Source organism: Borostomias antarcticus (assembly GCF_949987555.1).
Source record: "Borostomias antarcticus genome assembly, chromosome: 24".
In the NCBI taxonomy this organism is placed as follows: Eukaryota; Metazoa; Chordata; class Actinopteri; order Stomiiformes; family Stomiidae; genus Borostomias; species Borostomias antarcticus.
Window position 1 is genome coordinate 9,252,072 of NC_140257.1, and position 23,090 is coordinate 9,275,161.

The window sequence follows — 23,090 nt, forward strand, 5'->3', positions numbered from 1 at the left end:
ACTGTGCTATCCCGTTACAAACATAGTATCAATAAAAAAAAAAATTTTTTTGATAATATTTCCAAAAAAAGCCTTCTCTGGGCAGTGCAAATCATTACTCGTGCAGGATTTGATTGACAACCAAAGTAAAAGTAGCATACTGTATCTGCATAAAAATTATATAAAAAATAATTTGATATCCGATGTGTGAGACATGTTTTCATACATCAGATTCGGCTATAGTGTTCCACACTACAGATCCCTGTTGTTGCTGCTGAGCAGTTTGGGATAGGAGGTTCCGATAGAGCGGCCATGCCGGTACACCACCACCTCCAGCACGTACTCGTCCACCTTCACCACGGCGGCCGTCATTTTCTCCGTGGATTTGAGGAAGATTATGGTGAAGAGCGCCACCTCGAACTCGGGGCTGACGCCGATGAAGGAGCCCCCCACTGGCTTCACCAGTCCCTTCCAGCTGAACTGCAGGTTCAGGACGTGGTCATCTTCATCGGGCTGCAAGACGAGCCAAAGAGAGCGCTCTGTTCATTAAGGTTTACACATGTGACATGCAGAATATGAAGCTAGTAATAACGCTATAAACTGAACGGGCGATTTACGCGGCGTCTTACACTAGCTTTGTTGTCCCTGGCCTTGTACCCTTTGTAGTCCACATGATCGTGCTTTTCCTGCAGGTAGAACTGGACCCAGTTGTGTAAGCCCATGATTTCCTTGCCGTGTTTGGTCTCCCCGACAAACACATGCTCGAACCCACAGGAATCCTCACTGAAAAACATCCACGTCAAATTCAATTGCAACAGGTTGCAAGCGACCATTTTGATTATCGTACACACAACAACAGAAAGAGTACTCAAATCCACTATGTGAATCAAGTGTGTATCTGATATAAGAAGCAGAAACACTCACCCCCCGCTCCTGTCCCGGTGGTAGAGGCGGAACCAGATGTCATGGAGCTGCCTCTTGAACTGTGTCGTGTCCGAGGGGGACTGTCCCTGGCTGACCAGGTACTTGTGAGCACACTGTGTCACAAAGTACATAACGAGCATCAGCACTGGACAACAGCAAGCCTCTCTATACTCTTCTTCCAGGTGTTTTGGATAGATAACACACAACTGAGTGTTCCAGAAATGTTGTCTGTCCTGGAAATGTTACAGTGACATGATACCTTCATGACCTCCGTCTCCAGTAAGGCATCGAGGAAGAGGTGGGTCTCCATCATCTCCTCTGAGGTGACTGTCTCCGATACACCCGTGGACATCTCATAGTTGTCCAGCAGGGTGATGAAGTCTGCATGGGCAGAGAGAGAGACGGATATTAAAATCTTGACATAATCTCTGAAACGGCAGACTATTGTCTTTCTACTCACGAGCATAGGTCTTGATAGTTTTCAGTTTGTCTTCGTTGACATAGGAGAAGAGAGGAGCCCTGGCCCTGTCTCTGGCATAGTTACTGCCGTGGGCCACATAGCCAGCCTTGCCCTGAGCACCCAAATCACAATCAAAGAAGTCAAAGTCAGGTTTATTTGTCACATACTACATCATGCAGGTACGAGTATTCAAATGTCCTTCTGTTAGCTCCTAGATTGTGCACACATTGTGTAAACAAAGCATCTTATTATGACTTATTATGACATCTACGTTATCATATCCTCCTTTGCATTAGTGCCTTTAGGATCCAGAAGAAATTCCTTTGTGCAAATGTTATTTCTAATTTGCTCGGTTCATTACCGGTTGAGTGGATTTGAATTCATAGCTCTCTACCCGGACAAGGGCATCTTAAATCTAAGGTAATATAATATGTTGAACTTGACCTGCAGGGAGATTGTGTAGTCAATCCCAGGCTTGAGGCGATTGGTGTCCAATTTCCACAGTTGATTCAACACCTCCGACAACTCCTGGTTCACACCTTGACTATAGAGATGCACAGACAGTTGTCACTAAACTGTATCAACATGATAGTTATTCTCTTCTCTAATTACAGGCAACATAAAGTTATTCATCTTAGATTTTAAATGTAATACTACAAAACAAAGAAGGCTTTTTTCTGCAAGAGATGTCCTTGTTGGTGCTTATCTGGCTTAAGGACCAAAACCGGTCACACTAGCATCCGGTTACCTCTGTTTTATTTACTAACAATCTAGTCATCTGATACTTCAGTTTCTCTTACAAAAAATCTGATCTCCATGTTTTCTTTTATTCTCCCAATCATTACTCTAATGCAGCTTGAACGAACCAACCCAAAATAAAAGCCACAGTCCAACTGTGAATCACTCTCAACCAGTGGTATTGTAAAACTGCATAACTAGACACTTGTCCAGTCCTAGATGGCAGGCACACACAAGAGTAGCCTACCTCCAGGCCATAAGTGCCATAAGCAGAAGAGCATATTACAGGAACTATCTACCAATCTACCAAAATAGATGCAGGCTATGATTCATCGATGTGTGTTCTTGGACTGAATATTAAGTCGCATAAATGGTTTTGTACAAATTTCCTGTGCGTGTTTCATTGCATAAGTGAATACTAATTACTACCAGAATTGCATTCCAGTCCAAACCTACCCTTGCCAAACTTCTCAAGTTTCCTTCCTTTTTTGTACTATACACCGTACATGCTAAATCTAATAAGGAATATGTCCTGTAGTCTACTCTTTATCGAAAACAAACAAGACAAAGACGTATTTAATCCAACAAGAGAGATAGCCTACCCTACTGTTTACAAATTTGCTGATGCCATCGAAGGCCATCTGTGATTAGCCTACAACAGATCCGCAGCAATAGCAAATAAATTTCATAATCTAGCCTATCCTAGAGATGAATTGACAAATAGCGCAACCCGTGACATACTGCATGTCAAATGTAGCCTAAGGGACAGCATAAATTAAAGAAGTCAGACAATTATCCTTCACATTGTAGAATTGTGAACCGTTTAGATTTACTTAGAATCCGAGAAAACACTATAAAGTAATGGGCGCTGAAAAAGTATTTCTGCTGTGATGGATCTTTATAATTCTTCTGTATGCAAGACGCTCTTACCTCCGTGCCATTGTAACTCCGTTAGAGGTTTCTCACATCCTCCCAATATGAACATCTGCGTGAGGACAGTTATGTCAGTCAAAAAGTCAGCATCTAAGGTGTCCAATGACATTAGGTTAAAAAGGTTAACGCCCTAAAGAAAGAAGGCGGTTCCTGTTCAGAATGTTTCCAGTGCAGATGGACTGAGCAGAAGAAGTGATGTAGGCTACCCCTCCCCCCTCAATCCAGCATAGCAACACTTTGAACTACTTTTAGAGCTTTGAACCAGCAAAAAATATGTTTATGCTTGAGTAAGCATTTCATGACTCAATTTAATTTGGGTTGTCCTGTTATTTCAAACGAGTTTATAGGCTCATGAACTACGAAGATGAAGATGTAAATTTTTAAAAGTGAAAATCGAATGTATAAAAATCCAAAATCAAGATGTAAATGTCAACAAAGTCACGTGAAGAAGCGCACCTGAAATGCATATGCAGACTTTTATTTTGAAATTGTGCAGGAGCTACCGGAAGTGATTTTTCCACGCTTTATGTATCAACCCATGCCGTTTTACTGGGGACCTGTGTTTTCTATTTAAAATAAGACATAGTCCGTACTCTTTTTTGGATAACCATGTATGTATCCCTTGTGTTCATTTATCACAATCTCATCACGTGAAAGTATAGATAACTAGCAAAACGTCTTCATTCTTTCCACGCAGCATGGCAGCCCCTGTGGTGGAGCTCATAGCCGGGTGTTATGAGCAGATTGCCTTTGGTTTCCGAGTGTGCATTGGCGATGAGGTATGTTGGACCTTTAGCTTCAGTCACAGATAGTATAAGCTGATACACGTCTTACCTGATGAGTAGGGTTGTAGCTCTGGTGAAGTAGGGCCAAGTACTTCAACTAGCTAGCTAGCTAGCTAGCTACTGTTATTGCTTTATAGTTTTCAGTCGTGGCAATTTTCTCATAGCCTACACATTATCCGTATTCTAGTATTTTATCTTATTTGATTTGTTTTTGACTCAGTCTTCTGCAATAAAAAGACTGAAGTAAGCATATGTTAATGACGTGCTATGTTCTCCAGGAGTGGACAGCCAAGGAAGATTTCACACATCATGCTCACACGGCATCCATTTGTGCTGTGGCGACCAGTGAGAGATTCATTGCCACTGGAAGCAAAGATGAAACCATCCAGCTCTACGACATGAAGAAGAGAATCGAACATGGTGCTCTGTTGCATCATGATGGTAAAGAGCTGCTTAACCTCACACTCTTAAAGCTGCTGCGATAAGTTTAGTGACTGAAGTGTCACCATCATAAAGTTAGGTGTAAGGAGATCTCTCACACTCGCAAAAGTGTTACTAACCAGACTCATTAGGTCGTCCTCAGATGAGCTTGACAGCGAAGTCTCCAATACTCTCGGTCGTCCATACATCCATCATACATCTGCAGTTAATTGAGCATAACTTAAGCTTAGTTAATTCTGTATAAGACTATGGCTCATAGACACACATATCATAACACAGTATAACTTAAGCCTATGAGCCATGTGTCATAGCTTGTCTTATACAGTATAAACTAGGCTTTACACTTTCCTTGTACCTTGTAGGCACCATCTCCTGTCTGGAATTCTATGGAACATCCCACTTGCTGAGTGGTGGAGAAGATGGTCTCTTGTGTGTGTGGAGCACTAAGAAGTGGGAGTGTCTAAAGTCAATCAAGGCTCACAAGTAGGTTGAAACATTACTGCAAAAAAGCCTTTGTACTTGGCGTTAGCATGATATGGTGTTGACGACACACATGATGACACTACTGCAGCACGAAGGGGTATCTGACAAACTAATGTAATTAATGTACCTTTCCTCAGAGGTCATGTGACGTCGTTGTCCGTCCACCCTTCTGGGAAACTCGCGCTTTCAGTTGGGACAGACAAGACACTGAGGTAAGCTTGCGTGCTGTTGTGAGACACATCTCAAGGGACTTGTTATCCTAAGCTGACTCATATCTTTGTTGTTCTAGAACATGGAATCTCATTGACGGCAGAACAGCCTTCATCAAAAACATAAAACAGAGTAAGTTGTCACTAGGTGAAAGTTTTGTTTTTCTCTATGTGTACTCCCTGTGTGAGTGTGTTTGTGATTTTTATTTTTTGAACCTTAATCGTCCTCAGATGCCCACATCGTCAAGTGGTCTCCTGTTGGGGATAGATACGTGGTGGTGGTCAATGACAACTTGGATGTTTACAACCTGGAGACGGCCACTCTCACTGGAAGCATCACAAACGCCAAGAGGATCTCATCCATCAAGTTTCTAACAGTGGGTTCTGTTCCCCTCAAAGCACATGTATCTACAATCACCCACTAGTTAGCATAGCTTTGTCAGTTCCTTGTATTCTTTTTAAACACTTTTAATGTCCCCGTCTCCTGCAGTGGTTTGTACTAGACAGTAAACAATAGTAATATCAGGTTTGGTCAAATCTCGAAATGGTCAGAATAAGAGATATAAGGCCAGAATAAGAGAAAAGAAACAGACTGCTTAGCTATTTCTGCATCTCAGTAGTACAGATGTCAGGTTATTTATGAACTGAAATCTGACGGTATTGTACCTGTTTTTCAGAACTCCATCCTGGCCATTGCAGGAGATGACGAGACAGTCAGGCTGTGTGACGTGGACACAAACAAGTTGGTCTGTGAGTTCAAGGCTCACGAAAACAGGTGTGTTTGTCTACAGTGTCTCTTTTGATGAAACATCTGTACTCTTATACACTCATATTAGATCATGTTAACAGAAGCAAAGAAAATATCAGGTTCTTTATTATAACACTGAAGGCTCACTTGCTTTTCTCTTTTATCAGGGTAAAAGCAGTTGATAGTTTCACCATGGAAGACTACTGTGTTCTGGTAACGGCATCAAATGATGGATTCATCAAAATGTGGAAGCTCCAACTGAAAGAGGTAAGCTTCCTCCTGTCTAAACATTCCCAGACCTAAAGCCGTGATCAGTTAAGCTGTGGAACAGTCTGCCACTGCAAATTAGGTCTGCCCAGACCCTAGAGGTTTTCAAGTCACAGTTGAAGACTCACTTGTTTTCATTGGCTTTTGAGGCTTGTTAGGCCATACATCCCTAGTCGTGTTGGATTTGTTTATTGTATTGAATTTTGACTTGCACTTTATATTGTATTTTGTGTTTGTCTGTTTTTATATTGTAAAGCACTTTGGTGCAACTTTGGTTGTTAAATGTGCTCTATAAATAAAGTTGACCTTGACCTAGACCTTGACTTATAGCTTGTCTAGACGGTGTTGCTACATCAACACTGTCACTGTAAGAAATTATCTTCATTTTGGCCAGCAGTTTTGAAGGTCAATAGTATTACCTGTAGACAAATGCAATTTCAAACCAATACGAAAGTTGCACAGCGGAAGTAGTGGAAAGGGAAAGGCTTTAAAGGAGTAGTAAAGGGAAAATGCATGTTTAGCCCTGTTTTAAGGTTACTTATGATCATATACAATGGTTCAGATCAAAATGTTGACAAAACTAGCACTTTTGAGAAAGTCTGATAATTGCTCTACCACCGTTTTGGTCATACAATGGATGTGGGTGAGCACCTTGAAAAATCTTTCAAAAACATGTTAAACTCTCGATTTCAAAGACAAGAAGCTCACCGAGGGGGTAATTGGTGTCCGTTGGTGTTCTGACATAAAATTCGCCGCAAAGTATGAATCCTCTAGGGTTTTATTGATCATTTTATGAAATCCATTGACTTGTATTGAAGCGACCATTGTAGATGTGTAGATCAGAGGGGATCCGCAGAGGGGATTCAGGAAGCGGAACTACTTACGGTAGCTATTGTTCTTGTTTATGTTGCTAGGCTACCTAGTTTGCGGAAGTTTACACACGTTTACACACGTATATGCTGCGACTAAATAGTTCTATGCTAAATATTTAAAAAAGCCTTTCCAGATGAACTAGAATCTTACTTTATGGCAAATTATATGTCAGAACGCCAACTAACACCTCGGTGAGTTTCTTGTCTTTGAAATTGAGAGTTTAACATGTTTTTTGAATGATTTTTCACGGTGCCCACCCACATCCATTGTATGACCAAAACAGTGGTAGAGCAATTATCAGACTTTCTCAAAAGTGCTAGTTTTGTGGCCAGCACTCAAGACACAAGACATGAGGTCTGGGTTCCGAGACCAGGAAACCAGTGGCCATCATCAAACCCACATGCTCATACTGGTATAGTGATGATGATGATGATAGTGGGGGTGGTGTCTCCTCTCTCTCTCAGGAGATGGAGCCCCCAGTTCTCCTCGGGCAGGTGAACACCACCGCCAGACTGACCTGCCTCGCTGTCTGGAAACCGTCCTCACTGCCGAAGGCCAGCGAGAAGCCATCAGAAGCAACAACCTCTCAAGGTATTGTCCAGAGATGCAATGCACAGTCAATGTTAATTTTTCATGCATGCACATACATTTGTGGTTCTACGTAATATTCTTTCAATATGAATATGCCTTTGTTTTCTGCTACATTCAGAGGTCACCAAGGATGTTGTAGTGTCTTCAACGTCAAAGAGAGTGAGGATTGCAGCTGAGGAAGTCATCCTAGAGGGACTGGAGACTAAACCCAAGAAGAAGAAAAAGGATGGCAAAAAACAGAATGACTAATAAAAGTGTTTTATTTTAAACCTGTCTTGATTTTGTGTTGCGCGTGTGTTGATGATCGCCACCAGGAGGTGATGTATTTAATCAGCCTTTGTCAACAAGCTACTTTCCGAGTTAAATGACTTTTATTTTGAAAGCCACACCCGGAAACTCAATAAGAAAACTACAGGCAATCGGGTATCACCGCGTCACAGAGTTACCTGTCTGCTTTCTACCTGTAACTTTACATTTGGTGTAGCTCTTTCTGCTATTGCCGAATTAGCACTAGGAATGGCTGTCGATTGGATTGGGTTCTGCTATGCAGCCGTGGTGTCTTCAGGGGGGATAATGGGTTATGTTAAAGCAGGTATGCGTGAGATTCAACAGCATATTCCTTGAATGCTGTTTTGTGATAACTCAATAATCCACATCAAACTTTTGTGTCCCCACATCAGGAAGCGCCACCTCCCTGGTTGCAGGGCTCGTATTTGGAGCTTTGGCGGGCATTGGTGCCTACCTCATGTCTCAGAATTCAAAGAATGTTTGGGTTTCACTAGGTGGGCATATTTAGTTGATTTATTGCTTTGTTGCTTTATTTAAAGTTTACTCGCAACACACTAAGGTCAATATTACAGTGTTTCTTTATGTGAAACAGGTACTTCAGGAACATTGGCAGCTGTTATGGGGATGAGGTTTTTAAACTCCTGGAAGTTCATGCCAGCTGGCCTAATGGCTGGGGCAAGGTAATAACTGTCATGCAATATTAAAGAGATTGAGGAAGGCTAGCTGCAACAGTTGCCCTTCCTTGCTCGTGATTTTCCTTTAATACTGTTGTGGCAAATGCATCCAAGTTCAACCTCCTAATACATGCTCTTCTCTGTGTAGTGTACTGATGGTGGGGAGGATTGCTATGGGGATGCTCAAGAGACCACATGAGTCATGAGCGTCTACAGACTCACTACAGTTGACACGGTAGCCTATATGTACACATTTGAACAGGATGCTTTATCAAGTCAGTCATTGTGAAAGTAAGAACCATTGATACTGTATGTGTGTGTGTGTGTGTGTGTGTGTGTGTGTGTGTGTGAAGTAATGCAGTGATAAAGTTCCTTTGATACAGCACGGCTGAAACTAAAAAATAAATCTTGTGATGCAAACTAATGTTTCTATTTTGTATCTTTATCTTAATAAAATATTATGTTGCATGCAACACTGAATTAACCTTCAGTATCTCAGAATTACAGTTTAAACTTACTCATTGACTTTTTTTATTAGAGTTAATTGAGTCAGAATTCACTTGTCTATAAAAATAAATAACATAAAAGTAATGTTGAAATTGTACATATGTGTAACGCTAGACATACAATAAGACAGTTAACAGTTGACACATTGCAGATGTTGTGGTAGAAGCTAAAGACATGTTGCTGTGCTTATGCACACAGCATGAAATGGGTCCTCTCCCTTGCCGTAGTGCATCTCCACAAAGTCCTCTGCAGGAACTCTTCCCTCCGAGACCGTCGACAGGCCGCGAGGCAGTGGGGCGGAGCTACCGATGGCCGCCGTACTTGGCTGTCCAGTCTACTCGTCCATGGACTGGGTGAATTTGAGGACTTCTGGACAGAGTCGTTTTCCCGCCAGTGTTGTTGATGCTTGATCCTGGGATTTGAGGTTTCATGGATTTGCTCTTCCATCCTTCATGCTCTGAAGGATAATAATACATTTTATTTATAAAGCACTTTTCATTGTGGGACAATCTCAAAGTGCTGAATGATAGGGTGAAAGGTGACGGGTGAGAATGGCTGGCACAGACTACTAGGCATGACAAAATGGATGTCTACAACCAGACAATGCATGCACACAATGATAGTCTCAATTGAAACAACAGTTCAATTCTATCCGTCTAGATTACTTTTTCTTTTACCTTCATTTGAATCAATCAATTTGTTGGAAGAGGGCTTAAGCTTGGATGATTTGAGTTTAGAGTCAATTCTAAGATCAGCTGCAGATGACAGGTCAACTGACAGGAGAAAAAAGAATAGGAATTGAGGAAATTATGTAAATCCACAAGAGAGTGACTTATTAGGCTTGCTGGAGTACTTGTGATTCATACAGTCAAGCCTTTCAATGTTCTGTAGTTCAGAATGCAGTGGTTTCAAGAATGTCTGCACAAATACACTGATATAAAAACAGAATTATTAAAACATTATCAATTGATGTTTCACTCACTCGCAGAGCTTCCTCCTAATGGTGCCAGAGTAATTCTCTGTCCAGCTGCTCCCATCTCCTTCTTCTGAAGTGATGGAATGTACCTGGCAGATGTGTTGTAGGTGGCACTCACGTAGTTGTCTGAAAATAAGACAGCTTTGAGTTGGCTGTCCGTAACATCAATAACAACGCAGGAACACTTCTTGTTATATATACACGTATCGCTAGTTTGGTACAGCCTACTAGATTATACTGTGTATTTGAGAGATACCTTTGGATTGCTCCAGTTTCTCAAGTGTCTTTTGGTTTAGCGGGTGCTTATCTGTTAATTTAGGAACACTCTCCCCTGTCCCCATGACAAGGACAGCAGGAAAGAAGAAAAAGTACGGTAGGAAAAGCAGAGTGGAAGACAGATACAGGCACACAGCAATGAAAATAAGGGATACACTGTACTGTATGTCAAATTATGTACGATACAGAGATTTATATGGTAGATTAAACCATTTACAGAACGGTTTTGATGGTGAGCCAAGGGTTAGTAGGTCAAATTGAGGTCCGGAGTTGTGAATGAATCTGTTTCAGATAGAGAAACTGATCTTGAGAGCGATCTCCAAGCTCAATCCTGGATGGATATTTGATCTACGGCTGGTGGCTTAGTACTCTCCTGATCTCATGAATAAGGGATCCTGGAGAAGCTATATGCGCTTTTTATGTGATGGGTAACTTCATGAATAATAGACGTTTCCTCTTTGACTAGAATCTGATGCATAGGCTCTTTTCAAGTGCTCAACTACCGTGAAAAGAGAGTGATTAGGGAACATCAGTATGCGTGCAGTAAGCTACAAGCTAAAGCAAGGTTGTTGCTGCTTCTCATATCGGTGGTATAGTAGCATTCAGGAATTCTACCAACAGTACAAATTGAAATACAATTTCGGTTACCTTTCGTCAAAGGCAACCCTGCTCCATGCCTGGGAGAGTTTCCCCACATATTTTTGCCTGGCGTGAGAATTCCTGTCAAAGTGTTGTTTTTGGGGTTCATTCCTGTAAAAGACAGACAACTCAAAATATACATGGTCGAGCAAAGGTAGCACGGAATAACAGTCATTCTCTAGTTGTCTTATTTCATCTGGATAGGATTCAAGGCACTCTTGACAACTGAACACGCTATCAGGAAGTTTATTCAAGTGTCTGTCTCCGGGTCTTGGCTACAGTCTTACCAGGGAGATATCTGGACTGGCGAAGGTAATGCTGTTTCACCAAGGCAGCGTTGGAGTCTGCTCTGTTCAGTCCACTGTTGCCAGGTAGTTTCATGACCGTATTGTGTTTACTGAGGGACTTTTGGTCTGTCAACCTAGGATAAACCATTCAATTAATTTCTACTGGCATTCAAAACGTGCTTTTAAGGCTGTGCTGATGTGGACAGGTGGTCCTACCGGTAGTTGGACTCATCCTGCAGCATGTCCCTCAAAGACCCGATGCTGGGCTTTTTGGAGAAGGAGACGCCCGTGTCCGAGTCGTCAAAGTCGTCCCAGCTGTCCGCCGCTTTGATGGACGTCTGTCCCCAGCGCCTCCGGCCGGTCCTCATCCCCGCCGCGCCGTTCTCCGAGCCCGCGGGGGGCGCCGCCCTCTGTCGAATAACGGAAGAATCAACGGAAGAATCGCCCTCTCTTACCGCGCACCGGAGACAGTCGAACTCTCCGCCCCGGAACCGCCATACCGAGAGGAGAGATTTGATTCTGCTCGGCCACTCGCCTGCTGTGCATTCTTAACCAGGCTGAGCGGCGCCGGCTGGTCCGGTCCGGGGCTGCCGCGGTCCGTGTTTGGCTGGGGCAGGGGGATCTGCTGCAGGGGCAGGGGGATCTGCTGCAGGGGCTGGTGGAGGGTTCTGGCGCTGTCTTTATGGGTCTGGAGGACTGTCTGCGTGGGCTCGGAGGCGGACTTTAAGTCTGCCTTACAGAGGGAGAGGGGCTTGGACTGTGTGGCCGTCTGGGCCGCCCTGGCCGGGCCCTTCTGCTGCTCCCGGTACTGAGGGGGAGGGCCCAGGGCTTGGCCTACTTGGAAGTAGGGGTATCGCAGAACCTGGAAAATTAAATTAGATTAAAAGAATATGTTGGCAAATCATGAGATCTATATGACGGCTATGACCTTCAGTCTGACTAGACGAGTGACTCATCTGTTCGTGACTCATGTGTCACAGCCTAATCTCAGCAATATATTTATGTGTCTCTGTACGGAGGGTTGAGAACCTTTTCACAAACCCTTTAGGTCGGCCCAGACCTGTGAACTGAGGAAGTGATGCGTACCTGGGCGGCTGTCGGCCTTCTCTGAGGGTCCCACTGCAGCATGTCCCCCATCACCGCCAGGGCGTCGTCGCTGGCGTTGGGGATCAGCGCTCTCAGGCTGGTCGGGACACACTGGGGGAAACGGAAGTTCATCGAGGCGGCCAGGTTGTACCCCTCGGGCCAGTCCGACTGACCGGGAGAGAGAGGGATTGGTCATTGACACAGGTGTGAGTAAATCACAGCGTTTAATTTATTTTTAATGAACTGAGAGGGGCACTAAGCAGAAGCTACCATCCAGCTGAGGACAACAACAACAACAACAAGACTTCTACGCGTTTACGTGGCGGAGGTGGTTAAAAAGACAACGGCCGGTTTCTGACCCCTCCTCTCGGCTGCCCACCTTCTTCAGTGTCCCCAGCACCTGGCAGATCTTGAAGATTTCGTCCACCTCGCTGTTGCCAGGGAACAGGGGCCGGAGGGTGTAGAGCTCCGCCATGATGCAGCCCACGGCCCAGAGGTCGATGGGGGAGCTGTAGGAGCTGGACTTGAGCAGCACCTCGGGGGCTCGGTACCTGGTGGGGGGTGACGGCGTGGGAGACTCAGAGACGCTCCACACACAGAGGCTTCCTCGAATCACTTAAAGTCCCGTCAAGGGGGGGTTTCCTGTCTCCTGCGGGGGGGGATTGACCCGGCTGCTCCAGTATGTGTCAGTATTCATTTAAGTGAGTGGAAGCTTATGCATCCACCTTAAGTCACATGGTACCATCAGTGGCATTAGCTCACGTGCTAGCTCAGTTTGAACTCTTGACACATGCACTACACTGCTTATATGAAGTCATACTGACTATGTTAGCATTGCTGTTTCACCACATTCACTCTTACTTCTAAATACCATATCTGCAAAGCGGGCTGTGAAATCAAATGTTTAATACGCAACTACAGCACAGCAATGTAGTTCCTGTTCCCTAGCTCCTCTGAGAACAGTGTCACCCCCCACCAGGAGTCTGTACTGTCCAATTTAAACACTTCTTACCATCTAGTGGACACATAGTCGGTGTAGGGCGGCTGTGAGCGGATCTCTCTGGCTAGTCCGAAATCAGCGATCTTAACCAGCTCTGGGCCCATGCAGAGCAAGTTCTCTGGCTTCATATCGCGGTGGAAATACCCTGGGGAACAAATTACAAACTAGGAATTGATTTGAATTTATGTTTGTCTACAGCAGAGCAGCGGTTTATGAGGATTTTGAATCTCGGTACGTTTATTTTTAATTATTTCAAGAAGAGGCCAAACACACTCAAGCCAAAACACTGAAGAGACAGGGAGGAAGGAGGGGAAGGAGGAGAGGAATCTTACCGTGCTTATGCACAAACGCTAACCCAGACAGTACTTGGAACAGAATGTTCCTTATTTCATTTTCAGAAAACATCTTATCTTCCCTGGCAGCAGAAAGGTGGAGGAAGACAAAGGGAAAGAAATGATAGATAAGAGAAATCAATATGGAGGAAACATGGCTGCTCTCACAGGGGGTGAGTGATACCATTCACCACCAACACTGAACTCAATTGAAAGGTAATTTGATCATTTTTGCTGCTTTGAATCTTAGCTTGAAATTCCTGATCTGACGTAATCGCTGTCAACCATGTGTGCGTTTAGACTTGGTATCACTTACACCTCTTCCTCTCAGAGAGGCCCAAGAGAAAGCGAGTCATCTTTGGACCATCTACGGTATGCCCTTTCATTACATTGATCTTGTCAAGTGACCAGTATTCACACCTCAAACAAGTCGGTCCATGTATGATGATTTTTTTTAACCATACTTCAGTGGTTATAATCATTCTTTATGAAAGTGATGAAAACGAAATATAACTGTATTTTATTAAAGCCCATGCAAAATGTGGAACTTGCTTTCTCTTGCAGCTTCAATTAGAGACTTTAGCTAAGAAACCTACCGTGTTTATGAATAAAGGACAGTCCCTGTAATATCTGAAAAGTCATGTTTCTGACGACTGACTCAGGAAACAACCAGTTTCTGTAAAATGAAGACCGAAAGATGATGACTTGATCCAAAATGGTCCTTACAGTGACAGGGGACGATCACAAAATCAACCGCAGAGAATGTAACTTTTTACTGAAGCCTATCTCTCATTAACAAAAAGAAAAATACAATAAACATGTCATGGTTCACCTTAATGTTTCAACCCTTTAACCTATATGAATATTATTTCTATAAAAATTCAGAAAATACAATAGTCTTACCTGTCTTTCATGAGTTGATAGAGATTTTCTTTCATGTACTCAAAGACAAAGTAGAGGTAGTCGTTCTCTCTGATGACCTCCTTCAGTTTCACCACATTAGCATGACTCAGCTTCTTCAGTGACTGTTCACAGAACAAACAAGTATTGATTTATAGAACTATAAAGAGCTTGCATTTAGGCATATTGCATGCAATTAGGCCTGACGCGTCTGGCTAAACATGCAATGCTTAAAGCCTAAGCCTACGTATCTGATGTCACTAGCTAAGGAGTTCAACAATTCATCAGTTATTGGCTATTGTAACTCAAGTTGAAGTGGTTCCAGTCATTCATTGTTGGTGGTTTTAAGTTGCCTGTGTGATTCTTACCTTCACCTCCCTCAGATTCATACACTCTTCCCAAGAATAAAATTTCCGTTTCATCCTTAAGAGAAAAAAGACACATATTACTAACATTCAATAATAAGAGCAGCTAAAAGCTATGTTGGTGGTGATCACTTTCAACATTACATTACATTAGTCATTTAGCAGACGCTTTTATCCAAAGCGACTTACAATAATTGCATTTAACATGGAAAAAGCCAAGGTACTACTACTTGCCAGAACTCACAAGTGCATCTCCTTTCTAAAACAAGTGACTAAGAGCATAATCTAGTGGTGAAAGCAAAGTGTAAGAATAGCAATCTAAACTTTCAACACCAAAACATTCACTAAAACAAACCTGAGAATGAACTTATTCTCAAATCGTTGTGTCATTCTGTGTGTATCTATGTATGCATATAATGCAATATATGACTTTGCCTGTGCTGGAAGACCTGATAGATGCATTCACACTCCAGTTGCAACACAACACTGAGCACTTTCACTCCTTTCACCATAGTCATCGGTATCACCTTGCACTATAACCTTACATTTACAAACAGTGCTAGCAGAGCATCTGTGTGGCACATTCATTATTCACTCACTCCCATGACAGACTGACTCCCAAGTCAGTGATAATTCCGGAGAAATGGTTTTGGTTGGAGAAAAGTAGAAGTAGACACATGGGTGAATGTTTTGAAAGTAGAACACAGATGCTTGGCTGACTAGTTTGCATTGTCAGTGCTCCAATTGAAGTAGCTCATTGTACTTTTCAACAATGACAGAATAACTAGAACCAGTTTATCTGACCTTCAAAATGTTGCTCAGACATTAACAGCAGAGTTATAGCAGTGGTATAACTGACAACTAATATGAAAGAGGACTAAGGTGTCCTAAAAACACCTTGAGGAGTGGCTTCGACTCCCGACAATGACATGGGGACACAGGAAACACACACACACACCTCTTGATGGCCACCAGCTCCCCAGACTCGTTGCTCTTGCCCATGAGCACACTACCGTAGGTCCCATCCCCCAGCTGTCTCAGGGTGGTGTATCGGTTCATCTCCCACAGTGGGGCCGACTCGGCCGAGCCCTTCTTGTCCTTCCGTGGGCAGCCTTGGACAGTACCACACAGTCCAACAGAGTCAGTCGTCATGATGAGCAACAGAGCAACATTACCTCCCCTCTAAAAGAGAGCCCTGCTGAATCTGCCATCGCCTCTAGAAACACACATAAAACACATGACATCAAACACTGATTAGCTTTTACCTGTTTTCTGATGTGTCTTTTCTTGTGGCGGCCGAGTCGGGGTGTCTAACTGGCGTGAGCAAGAGTGGGACACTCCTGCCTTCGACCTCACTAGAGGAAAGCACTGTGACTAAACTAGCTGAGTGCTCCCTAGTGAAGGGAAGTGGATTAGGTTGGGAGTTCGCTAGGAAAAGCGTCCCCAGAAGTGGATTGACAAGGGAAGCCGACAGAAGAGGCTTTAACGAATTAAGCTCATCTCTGGGGTGCAAACAGGACCAGGCTGGGCATGTGACAGAAACATCTCCTTTTACCCCACAGGTCGAACACCAAGGTGGGATCATTTCAATGGACCTAGTTTGACCCTTTTTCTTGGGGGGAGGGGACTGGCACAATGTATGCACAATGGCATAATGTACCCACCACACACACACACACGTCACACCAAACAAGATTAGATAGTGTGTCCTTTTTGTAATGACATAGGTCAGGATCAAGAAATAATTAGCCTACCGACGTTACCTACAATGTGCTCAGGTGGCTAAGCTAACTAAATAGCTGCTGCTTGGATATTAGGGCATAATGAATGAGGAGCTCAACAATGATATCTAGTCACTTGTATGTAGACAGCAGCTAACAATGCAGTGTAGGTTCAGCAACACACCTAGCGAATGTTAGCTAACTTGCTGGTTGATGACATGAGCTAGCTAAGGTAACGCTAGCCAGTTAGTTAGACAGGTAAAACTAGTGCTGTGTCTAACGTTTCCAGGGGGCTGTGCTAGAACTAAAGCATAAGCACACAGGTGACAAGAGTTGGGCAGCTAACATAATAAATATTTTTTAATTTAGCTAGCTAGCTAGAAAACAACAACATTTTCTCAAGTTAACCTACCATTGAACACATTTTGTCTCCATATACCCCGTTGACAGATAATCAGTACAGCAGTTCAGCAACGTTTTATTAATACATAGCTAGCTATCGAGGTAGTGCTACAGCAGCGTCTTCATTTCTCCTTGGCAACGGACACTCGAAAATACCGCAGTGCTTTGTGGGGTTTGTTGTTCATATGAATTGGGAACTGGGAAGCCATTCTTTGTCACGAAGCAATACGAAAACACTCATGGTGCTGAAGACCATTTACTGTGACCTGATTATATATGTATGACATTTACAGCTTTGTTCAGTAATTCGACATTAGCTATTTTTCTATCTTGAGCACAAATCATTATTTTACATTTGACCTTCTGTAGTGTATTAGCGCCATCTGCTGGTGAATTTCAACGTTACTTCATGTCTGAACAGGGCCCATTTTAGGTGAGGGATAACGTGTCTCTCAATTTGGACACCGAAACAAGGCCTAGTTTGTACGCAATAATAATAATAATAATAATAATAATAATAATTGATTAATAATTGAAATTTCATTCATTATTTCAAAAAGCAAGATCTTCCACATTTGTTATGGATTTATAAGGGATTGACACTTAAAGTCGTCTGGTAACCTATTGTCAAAGGCTACAGCGCAGGCGGGTCTAACAGCTAGGCCTAATCATCAGTACACTGACACTTTGGTTTAATTGGTATTGATAGATAGCCTACTCGTTCTCTCTGTGAGATGCACGAGACACGCAGCATGAGCCGTCACGCGTGATAAACTGAACTGTTATCAACAATCATTAATTATTTGAACATGGCATCCATTATTTTTCATCCTACAATTTGTAGGCTGCCTTTAGTGGGCGATACAGGTGGGCGAGGCCTACATGCTTGACAGTATCACCTTTGGTAAAGCAAATAAGCCTATTTTTTATGACTGTCCCTAATCATGCACATTTATAGCCTATCAATTAAAACCACGAACCCATACAGTCGTCTACTCCAGCTATTTCATGACAAATAAAACAAACATCGACTATTGTCTGATTTAGTGAGTGTGCCAATGTCATGTTCTTGCACTCTAAGATAACTCTCCCCTGTTCTCATCCCCCATGCACTTTGCACTTTTAGACTTCCGACTTTTATTGTTGTTATTGTTACACATAGTCTTGTATGTTTTATTGTAATTCTGTCCTGTTGTTTGTAACTTAGTGTAACGAGTGCTGAATGATTGTGAACAGGTCACACTTGAAAATGAGTCCTCTGAACTCAACGTGTTTTTTTTACCTGTATAAATAAAGGTTAAATAAAATATAAAAAAAACAGACAGTCTATCACAACTATGAAATCTTTCATTCTTCTATTTTAATTTCTTCATTTTCATTTTAAAAGGTAGGCCTAACCTAGGTACATTACGCAAAGCCGGTTTAACATCTAGACACACGTTTTAACCTAGGCGTGTACGTTTAGAATGAATTGACTACACAAGGGCCCCATTCGCTTTCTGAATCTAAAACATGATGCAGACATGAAAAGTGTGGAATGATTATCATGACCAGCATTCTCGAAATGGCCATACTTTAGTAATGTGACGTGCTACGCATTCCCTCTAAAATGTGTGCAGGTGGATTTTATGCATTATACAGTCTTTGGCAGAGTTTTCTCTAAGGTTGAGCTTTTGGTTTAGTTACGGTAAGGTGGACCCGCAGTGTCCACTAGGATCAGGTGATGTTAACTATACGGAGCCTAGGCTGACTGGTGGAAAATGCAAAATGACATATAGCAAATGTCGGAGCATAATTCATTCACATTTTCGGATCAAATTTGAATTCAAATCGCATCATTGGAGCTCCGATGTAACGATGGCGCGCTAAGGTTGGTGCGTAAACGCGGATTTTTAATCTTTTAATTTATGAAAAAACAGATAGGCTACAGACAAATATTGTCTACAACATGGGGCTGTGCTACAGTTTGCGTCCCCGGCTCTTCGGGGACCTGAGCGGCTCTATCTCCAACGCTACCTCGGACTCGGATCAGCCTCCCGAACCAGCTGTCCGCGCCGGGGGACCTCGTCAGGAGGACACGGGGGGATGTGGCGGGGGACCTCGTCAGGAGGACACGGGGGGATGCGGCGAGACATCATCGCTGCGCGGCGGCGGCGGCCAAGTACGCCACGGGGACCCAGCCAAGCTCCCGGCCGGGGAGCTCCGCCGGGGAGACGCGCTCACTGACGGAGTACTGATACAGAACGGAGGTGGCGGAGGAGGCAAGGGGACGGGGAAAGACCGTAGTCGACGCTTACAACTACTGCAGAAAACCAGCTCTCAGAAGCAGAAAAACTGGGACAAACTGCTGGTAGAGGAAAAGGAGGCCGAAAAGGAGGCGAAGAAAGTCAGTAAGAATATTGACAGAGCACTAAAGGAGCTCAAACGGGAGTATAAACAGACACATCGACTGCTACTACTCGGTAGGTTATTATAAAGACATAGCCTATGGGTAGCCTATAGGCAATTTTCAGTGTGTGGCCTTTAAACATGAGTGGCCTTACTGTGTATTCAGAGATGTCACTAGCAGAATATAATTTATTGAATATGTGTTCAGAATAGGCTGTACCATCTCCTTCATGTGAACTCACCCCCTGTGGTCAATGACGAATGATGAAGATGGACGTGTAGTGCACTTACGCCAAAATATATTGCATTATTTGGTAATCACACACACACACACACACACACACACACACACACACACACACACACACACACACACACACACACACACACACATACATTAAGATTTATTTTTCAGAGCCCCCCCACCACACACACACACATACATTAAGATTTATTTTTCAGCGCCCCCCCCCCCCCCCCCCCCACACACACACACATGGGTACCTATCCCATTCCATAGTTGGGGAAAGATGATTTCATTGTGCCCATATAATTCACTGTTCTTATTCGTCTTCCCCACTCTAATTTGGGGTTTTTAAAATGTGAGGTTTGCTTCAGAGGTCAATTCCGAATTGAGTTGAGTTGGAATTGCAGTGAAATTTCAATTCAATAAATGGAATTGGAATTTAACTTAACACTTCAAGGATGCAGAATATGTTCTGCTTTGGAGGCATAGGCATATTAATCTATAAGAAAAAAACCTTTCATGATTCATACTTGTGTTGCATTTCTTAGAATTGCACTGAGTTACATTCTAGATCCTGCTATCCATTTTCCAGTTCTGCACCCGGGAGGTGTGTTCAATTCAATTCCAATTCCAGAAATTAAATTGAAACCAATTCCAAGATTCTGAACTGAAACCAATTCTAAGATTCTGAATTTGGAACAATTCAAAAATTCTGAATCGCCACCAACCTGCTTCAGAGGGGCTAGTTATTAATATTCTAAGACATGTAGATACATCTTCTGCTCCTAGTAGGCCTTCTCATTTTACCTGGAGTTTCGTGGTTTTTCACAGCTGGTTGTCAGGAGATCTCAATCTTTCTCATCATGATATCCCCAACTCACTGCCTCTCTACACCTGTTACATAATATTCTATTCAAGTATATAAACATAGACGTATAGATGATTGGTTGCTTTTGCACCCAGGGAGACAGTGGATCTATGGATATATTAAACGCCACCTGCGGAAATCCATTTTTGGTGAAATATTCTGTGAGAGATTTCGGTTTCTATTCAGCAACACAGTGTAAAGTTGCATATAGTGTGAAAAGGCACATGCTGTAGACCTACTATATATAGGCCTAATTGCTGTTACAAAGAATTGAGTGATTTTGGATGCTACCTTCATTCTAGTGTGTGAGTAGAATGGTTAGAGAAGGCAAATTACAGCATCACATAGCCTAGAGGGAAAAACTAGGTACGTGTAAAAGTTTTCTTCATTTCTCAAAGTTATATTACCCTGCTGGGACACACTGATCCAAGTTTACCGTTTGTCCCATGTTACTTGGATATTGTATAATCTTATCTACGACCATATAGTGTAGGCTTTCGACAGTCGCCATAGATGTTTATTGTGCCGTTATCTGTCACTAGGACTGCAGCAACAGCTAAGGGCCACTTTGGGTTTACTGGAGTGGCTGGGACTTTATACCCTCTTGTTCTTCATCAGGACTCTTATTGCATGCCAGAGGACGGTGGTGTGTGTTCCTCTGAAAGTGGACACCTTCCAAATAGTGTTACATTTCAGGCCAAGGTATGGTAGCTAATCTGGGTCACTTTATCTGTTAGCATTCCCAGCAGGTGTTTTCTTGAATAATGCTACAGCTATAAGGAAGTGTGAGCGCCCCTATTCAGAAGTCGCCATTTTCTGGGAGAGCAAGTTAATCCAGAATGTTTTTACAGTTTAGAACTGATGTTATGACTGTGAGGCTAGACTTTAATTGGATAATTGATGATGGATTTTAAATATCATTTTGGCTTTGTTTACTTTGACCTTAAAAGTCGCTTTCCACTGGAATATTTTTTACTGACTACACTCTGTTTTGGTTACAAGCCAAGTTCCCAATGATTCCTGGAAAGGAAACTGCTTCATTGTTAGGCCTCATGGATATTAAACTCCAGAGAAAATCAGTCTCAGTGGTAGCATCTAGTATTAGCAGCTTGTAGATGTCCTTAACTGCCTGTTCATATTGAAGACTTAGCTAACCCATATCACCTTCTTTCATAAGAAGGAATGACAGTTTTTATAGGGGTCAAAGAAGATAGAAGACAAGCTAAAAATTGTTCTGGTTGATATCCTGAGAGTGCTCATGCCAGCATATTGTATTTTACTCGTCAGAAATCAAATCAAATCAACTTTTATTTATATAGCACCTTTCGTACACAAAAGCAATTCAAAGTGCTTTGACAATAGCTTGCCACAGCTTCCTCTGTTCCTCCTTCTGTATTGGAATGGAGTGTCTTATCGAGCGGCAGGTGAACTTTGCTTCTCTTTAAATGGGTTTCATCATTGACCATGGCTGAACTTTGTTACCTGCTATGAGTTCCCAGTTGCTGATCAACAGAAGCCATTGAATAGGGTTGGCAACATTGGCATTAATGTTGTTATGATATTCTATTTATGAGTTTCCTTGTGACTTGTGTGGCAGTTGCATTAAAATAAGCCTGACTTCAGCATATGAATTCAACATCCTATGCCTACATGTGTTGTGATGCTTGAATAATAACTGTTTCCATTCCACGGAAATAGTGAGAGCTATAGCTAAAGTTGAGCTTAGATAAAAGGATTCGACCTAGTGATGATATTTTATCAGGGGTGTTTTACTTCATGTGAAGGCCTAAGCCAGATGTCCCTGGAATTGAAAGGGATCAATAAAAATATCTTGGATGTTATTGTAACCCTGTCTATGCAGTGACTAACACGTGCTGTGCTGCTTTATATTGTATGAGTTTATATATCTTGATTCAATAATTATATTCAGCTATAATAGAAGATTCAAACATTAGTTTGATGAGTGAATACATCATCATTGTTCTGTTTTGATTCCATCTCTCTAGAATAGTAAAAAATAGTTTCAACTTCCAATACAATGTAGATCCAGTTGAACCTAGTGAAGTCACAAGCAATGCTTCTTGTTGCCACTAGGGGGTGATGTGGGCCAGTCACTCATTGTTTTGACCTTGCACTCAGGTGGGGAGACAGGGGTTAAAATACCATCACTAGTTAAATCAACTGGATGTGCCAGTCTTGATTATCATGCTGGAAATTCCATCCATTTCATCACATGTAATAATATACATAATATATGCATTGTGAATGATATTTAGCTCATAAGGACCTAGTTGATGAGAATTTAAAATACAGTTCTCTTCGTACACCAATTAAGTTACTTATTAAGATGCATTGTATTCAATAAATGAATATGCTGAGTAGTTCATAGTCTACATGGAAAAAGATTCCTGAAAGATGACTTGATGTAAGCAACGGGTGGGTAGGTAATAGTCTATGCTATGCCTAATAAAGCCTATTATTATAGTATTTGAGCAAAGTAACAGTAATATAGCCTACCCTATATGTAGCTGTAGTTGCCAGTTTGTTAAAGGATAGCCCTAACTGTACTGCTACTCATTATATTGGACATTAAGCCTTCTTTGATTCATCAGGTCTCTCTCTCTCTCCCTCTCTCTCTCTCACACACACACACACACACACACACAGAGATTCCATCAGGTGCTCGTTCTCTTTTTAGCTGTG

General features: G+C 42.5%; 5 protein-coding genes across 5 annotated transcripts in view; 3 read left to right on the plus strand and 2 right to left on the minus strand.

Annotated features, from left to right (window-relative positions):
- Positions 1-37: 37 nt before the first annotated feature.
- LOC311325659 (uridylate-specific endoribonuclease C-like) lies at positions 38-3,076 on the minus strand. Its single transcript, XM_084458385.1, has 7 exons — positions 3,032-3,076; positions 1,808-1,907; positions 1,364-1,475; positions 1,163-1,284; positions 904-1,016; positions 609-762; positions 38-492 (listed from the first exon to the last, which is right to left on the minus strand). Exons 1-7 carry the CDS (start codon positions 3,040-3,042, stop codon positions 232-234), a joined length of 873 nt encoding a protein of 290 aa, XP_084314511.1. The 5' UTR covers positions 3,043-3,076; the 3' UTR covers positions 38-231.
- Positions 3,077-3,532: 456 nt separating this feature from the next.
- On the plus strand, positions 3,533-7,680 carry pak1ip1 (PAK1 interacting protein 1; the record flags this gene model as incomplete). Its single annotated transcript, XM_084458009.1, has 11 exons — positions 3,533-3,645; positions 3,732-3,813; positions 4,098-4,260; positions 4,623-4,743; positions 4,881-4,955; positions 5,033-5,085; positions 5,184-5,329; positions 5,630-5,727; positions 5,868-5,967; positions 7,305-7,431; positions 7,550-7,680. The coding sequence occupies exons 2-11, from the start codon at positions 3,733-3,735 to the stop codon at positions 7,678-7,680; spliced, it is 1,095 nt and encodes a 364-aa protein (XP_084314135.1). The 5' UTR covers positions 3,533-3,645; position 3,732.
- A 267-nt stretch (positions 7,681-7,947) lies between these two features.
- Positions 7,948-8,599, plus strand: LOC311325499 (transmembrane protein 14C-like; the record flags this gene model as incomplete). The annotated part of the gene is made up of 4 exons (XM_084458213.1): positions 7,948-8,023; positions 8,112-8,213; positions 8,312-8,399; positions 8,542-8,599. 4 exons carry the CDS (start codon positions 7,948-7,950, stop codon positions 8,597-8,599), a joined length of 324 nt encoding a protein of 107 aa, XP_084314339.1.
- Positions 8,600-9,548: 949 nt separating this feature from the next.
- On the minus strand, positions 9,549-15,820 carry LOC311325500 (serine/threonine-protein kinase MAK-like; the record flags this gene model as incomplete). The annotated part of the gene is made up of 13 exons (XM_084458214.1): positions 9,549-9,673; positions 9,883-10,002; positions 10,801-10,902; positions 11,079-11,212; positions 11,295-11,488; positions 11,614-11,940; positions 12,165-12,332; positions 12,544-12,715; positions 13,177-13,309; positions 13,497-13,579; positions 14,400-14,521; positions 14,765-14,819; positions 15,720-15,820. 13 exons carry the CDS (start codon positions 15,818-15,820, stop codon positions 9,549-9,551), a joined length of 1,836 nt encoding a protein of 611 aa, XP_084314340.1.
- Positions 15,821-18,832: 3,012 nt separating this feature from the next.
- The window catches only part of LOC311325093 (guanine nucleotide-binding protein G(olf) subunit alpha-like), a gene marked incomplete at its 5' end in the record, with an annotated part of 30,001 nt that continues 25,743 nt past the window's right edge, over positions 18,833-23,090 (plus strand). Inside the window, one exon of the mRNA XM_084457745.1 lies at positions 18,833-19,346. Within this exon, the coding sequence (XP_084313871.1) occupies positions 18,833-19,346 (514 nt within the window). The remainder of the gene's footprint in view (positions 19,347-23,090) is intronic.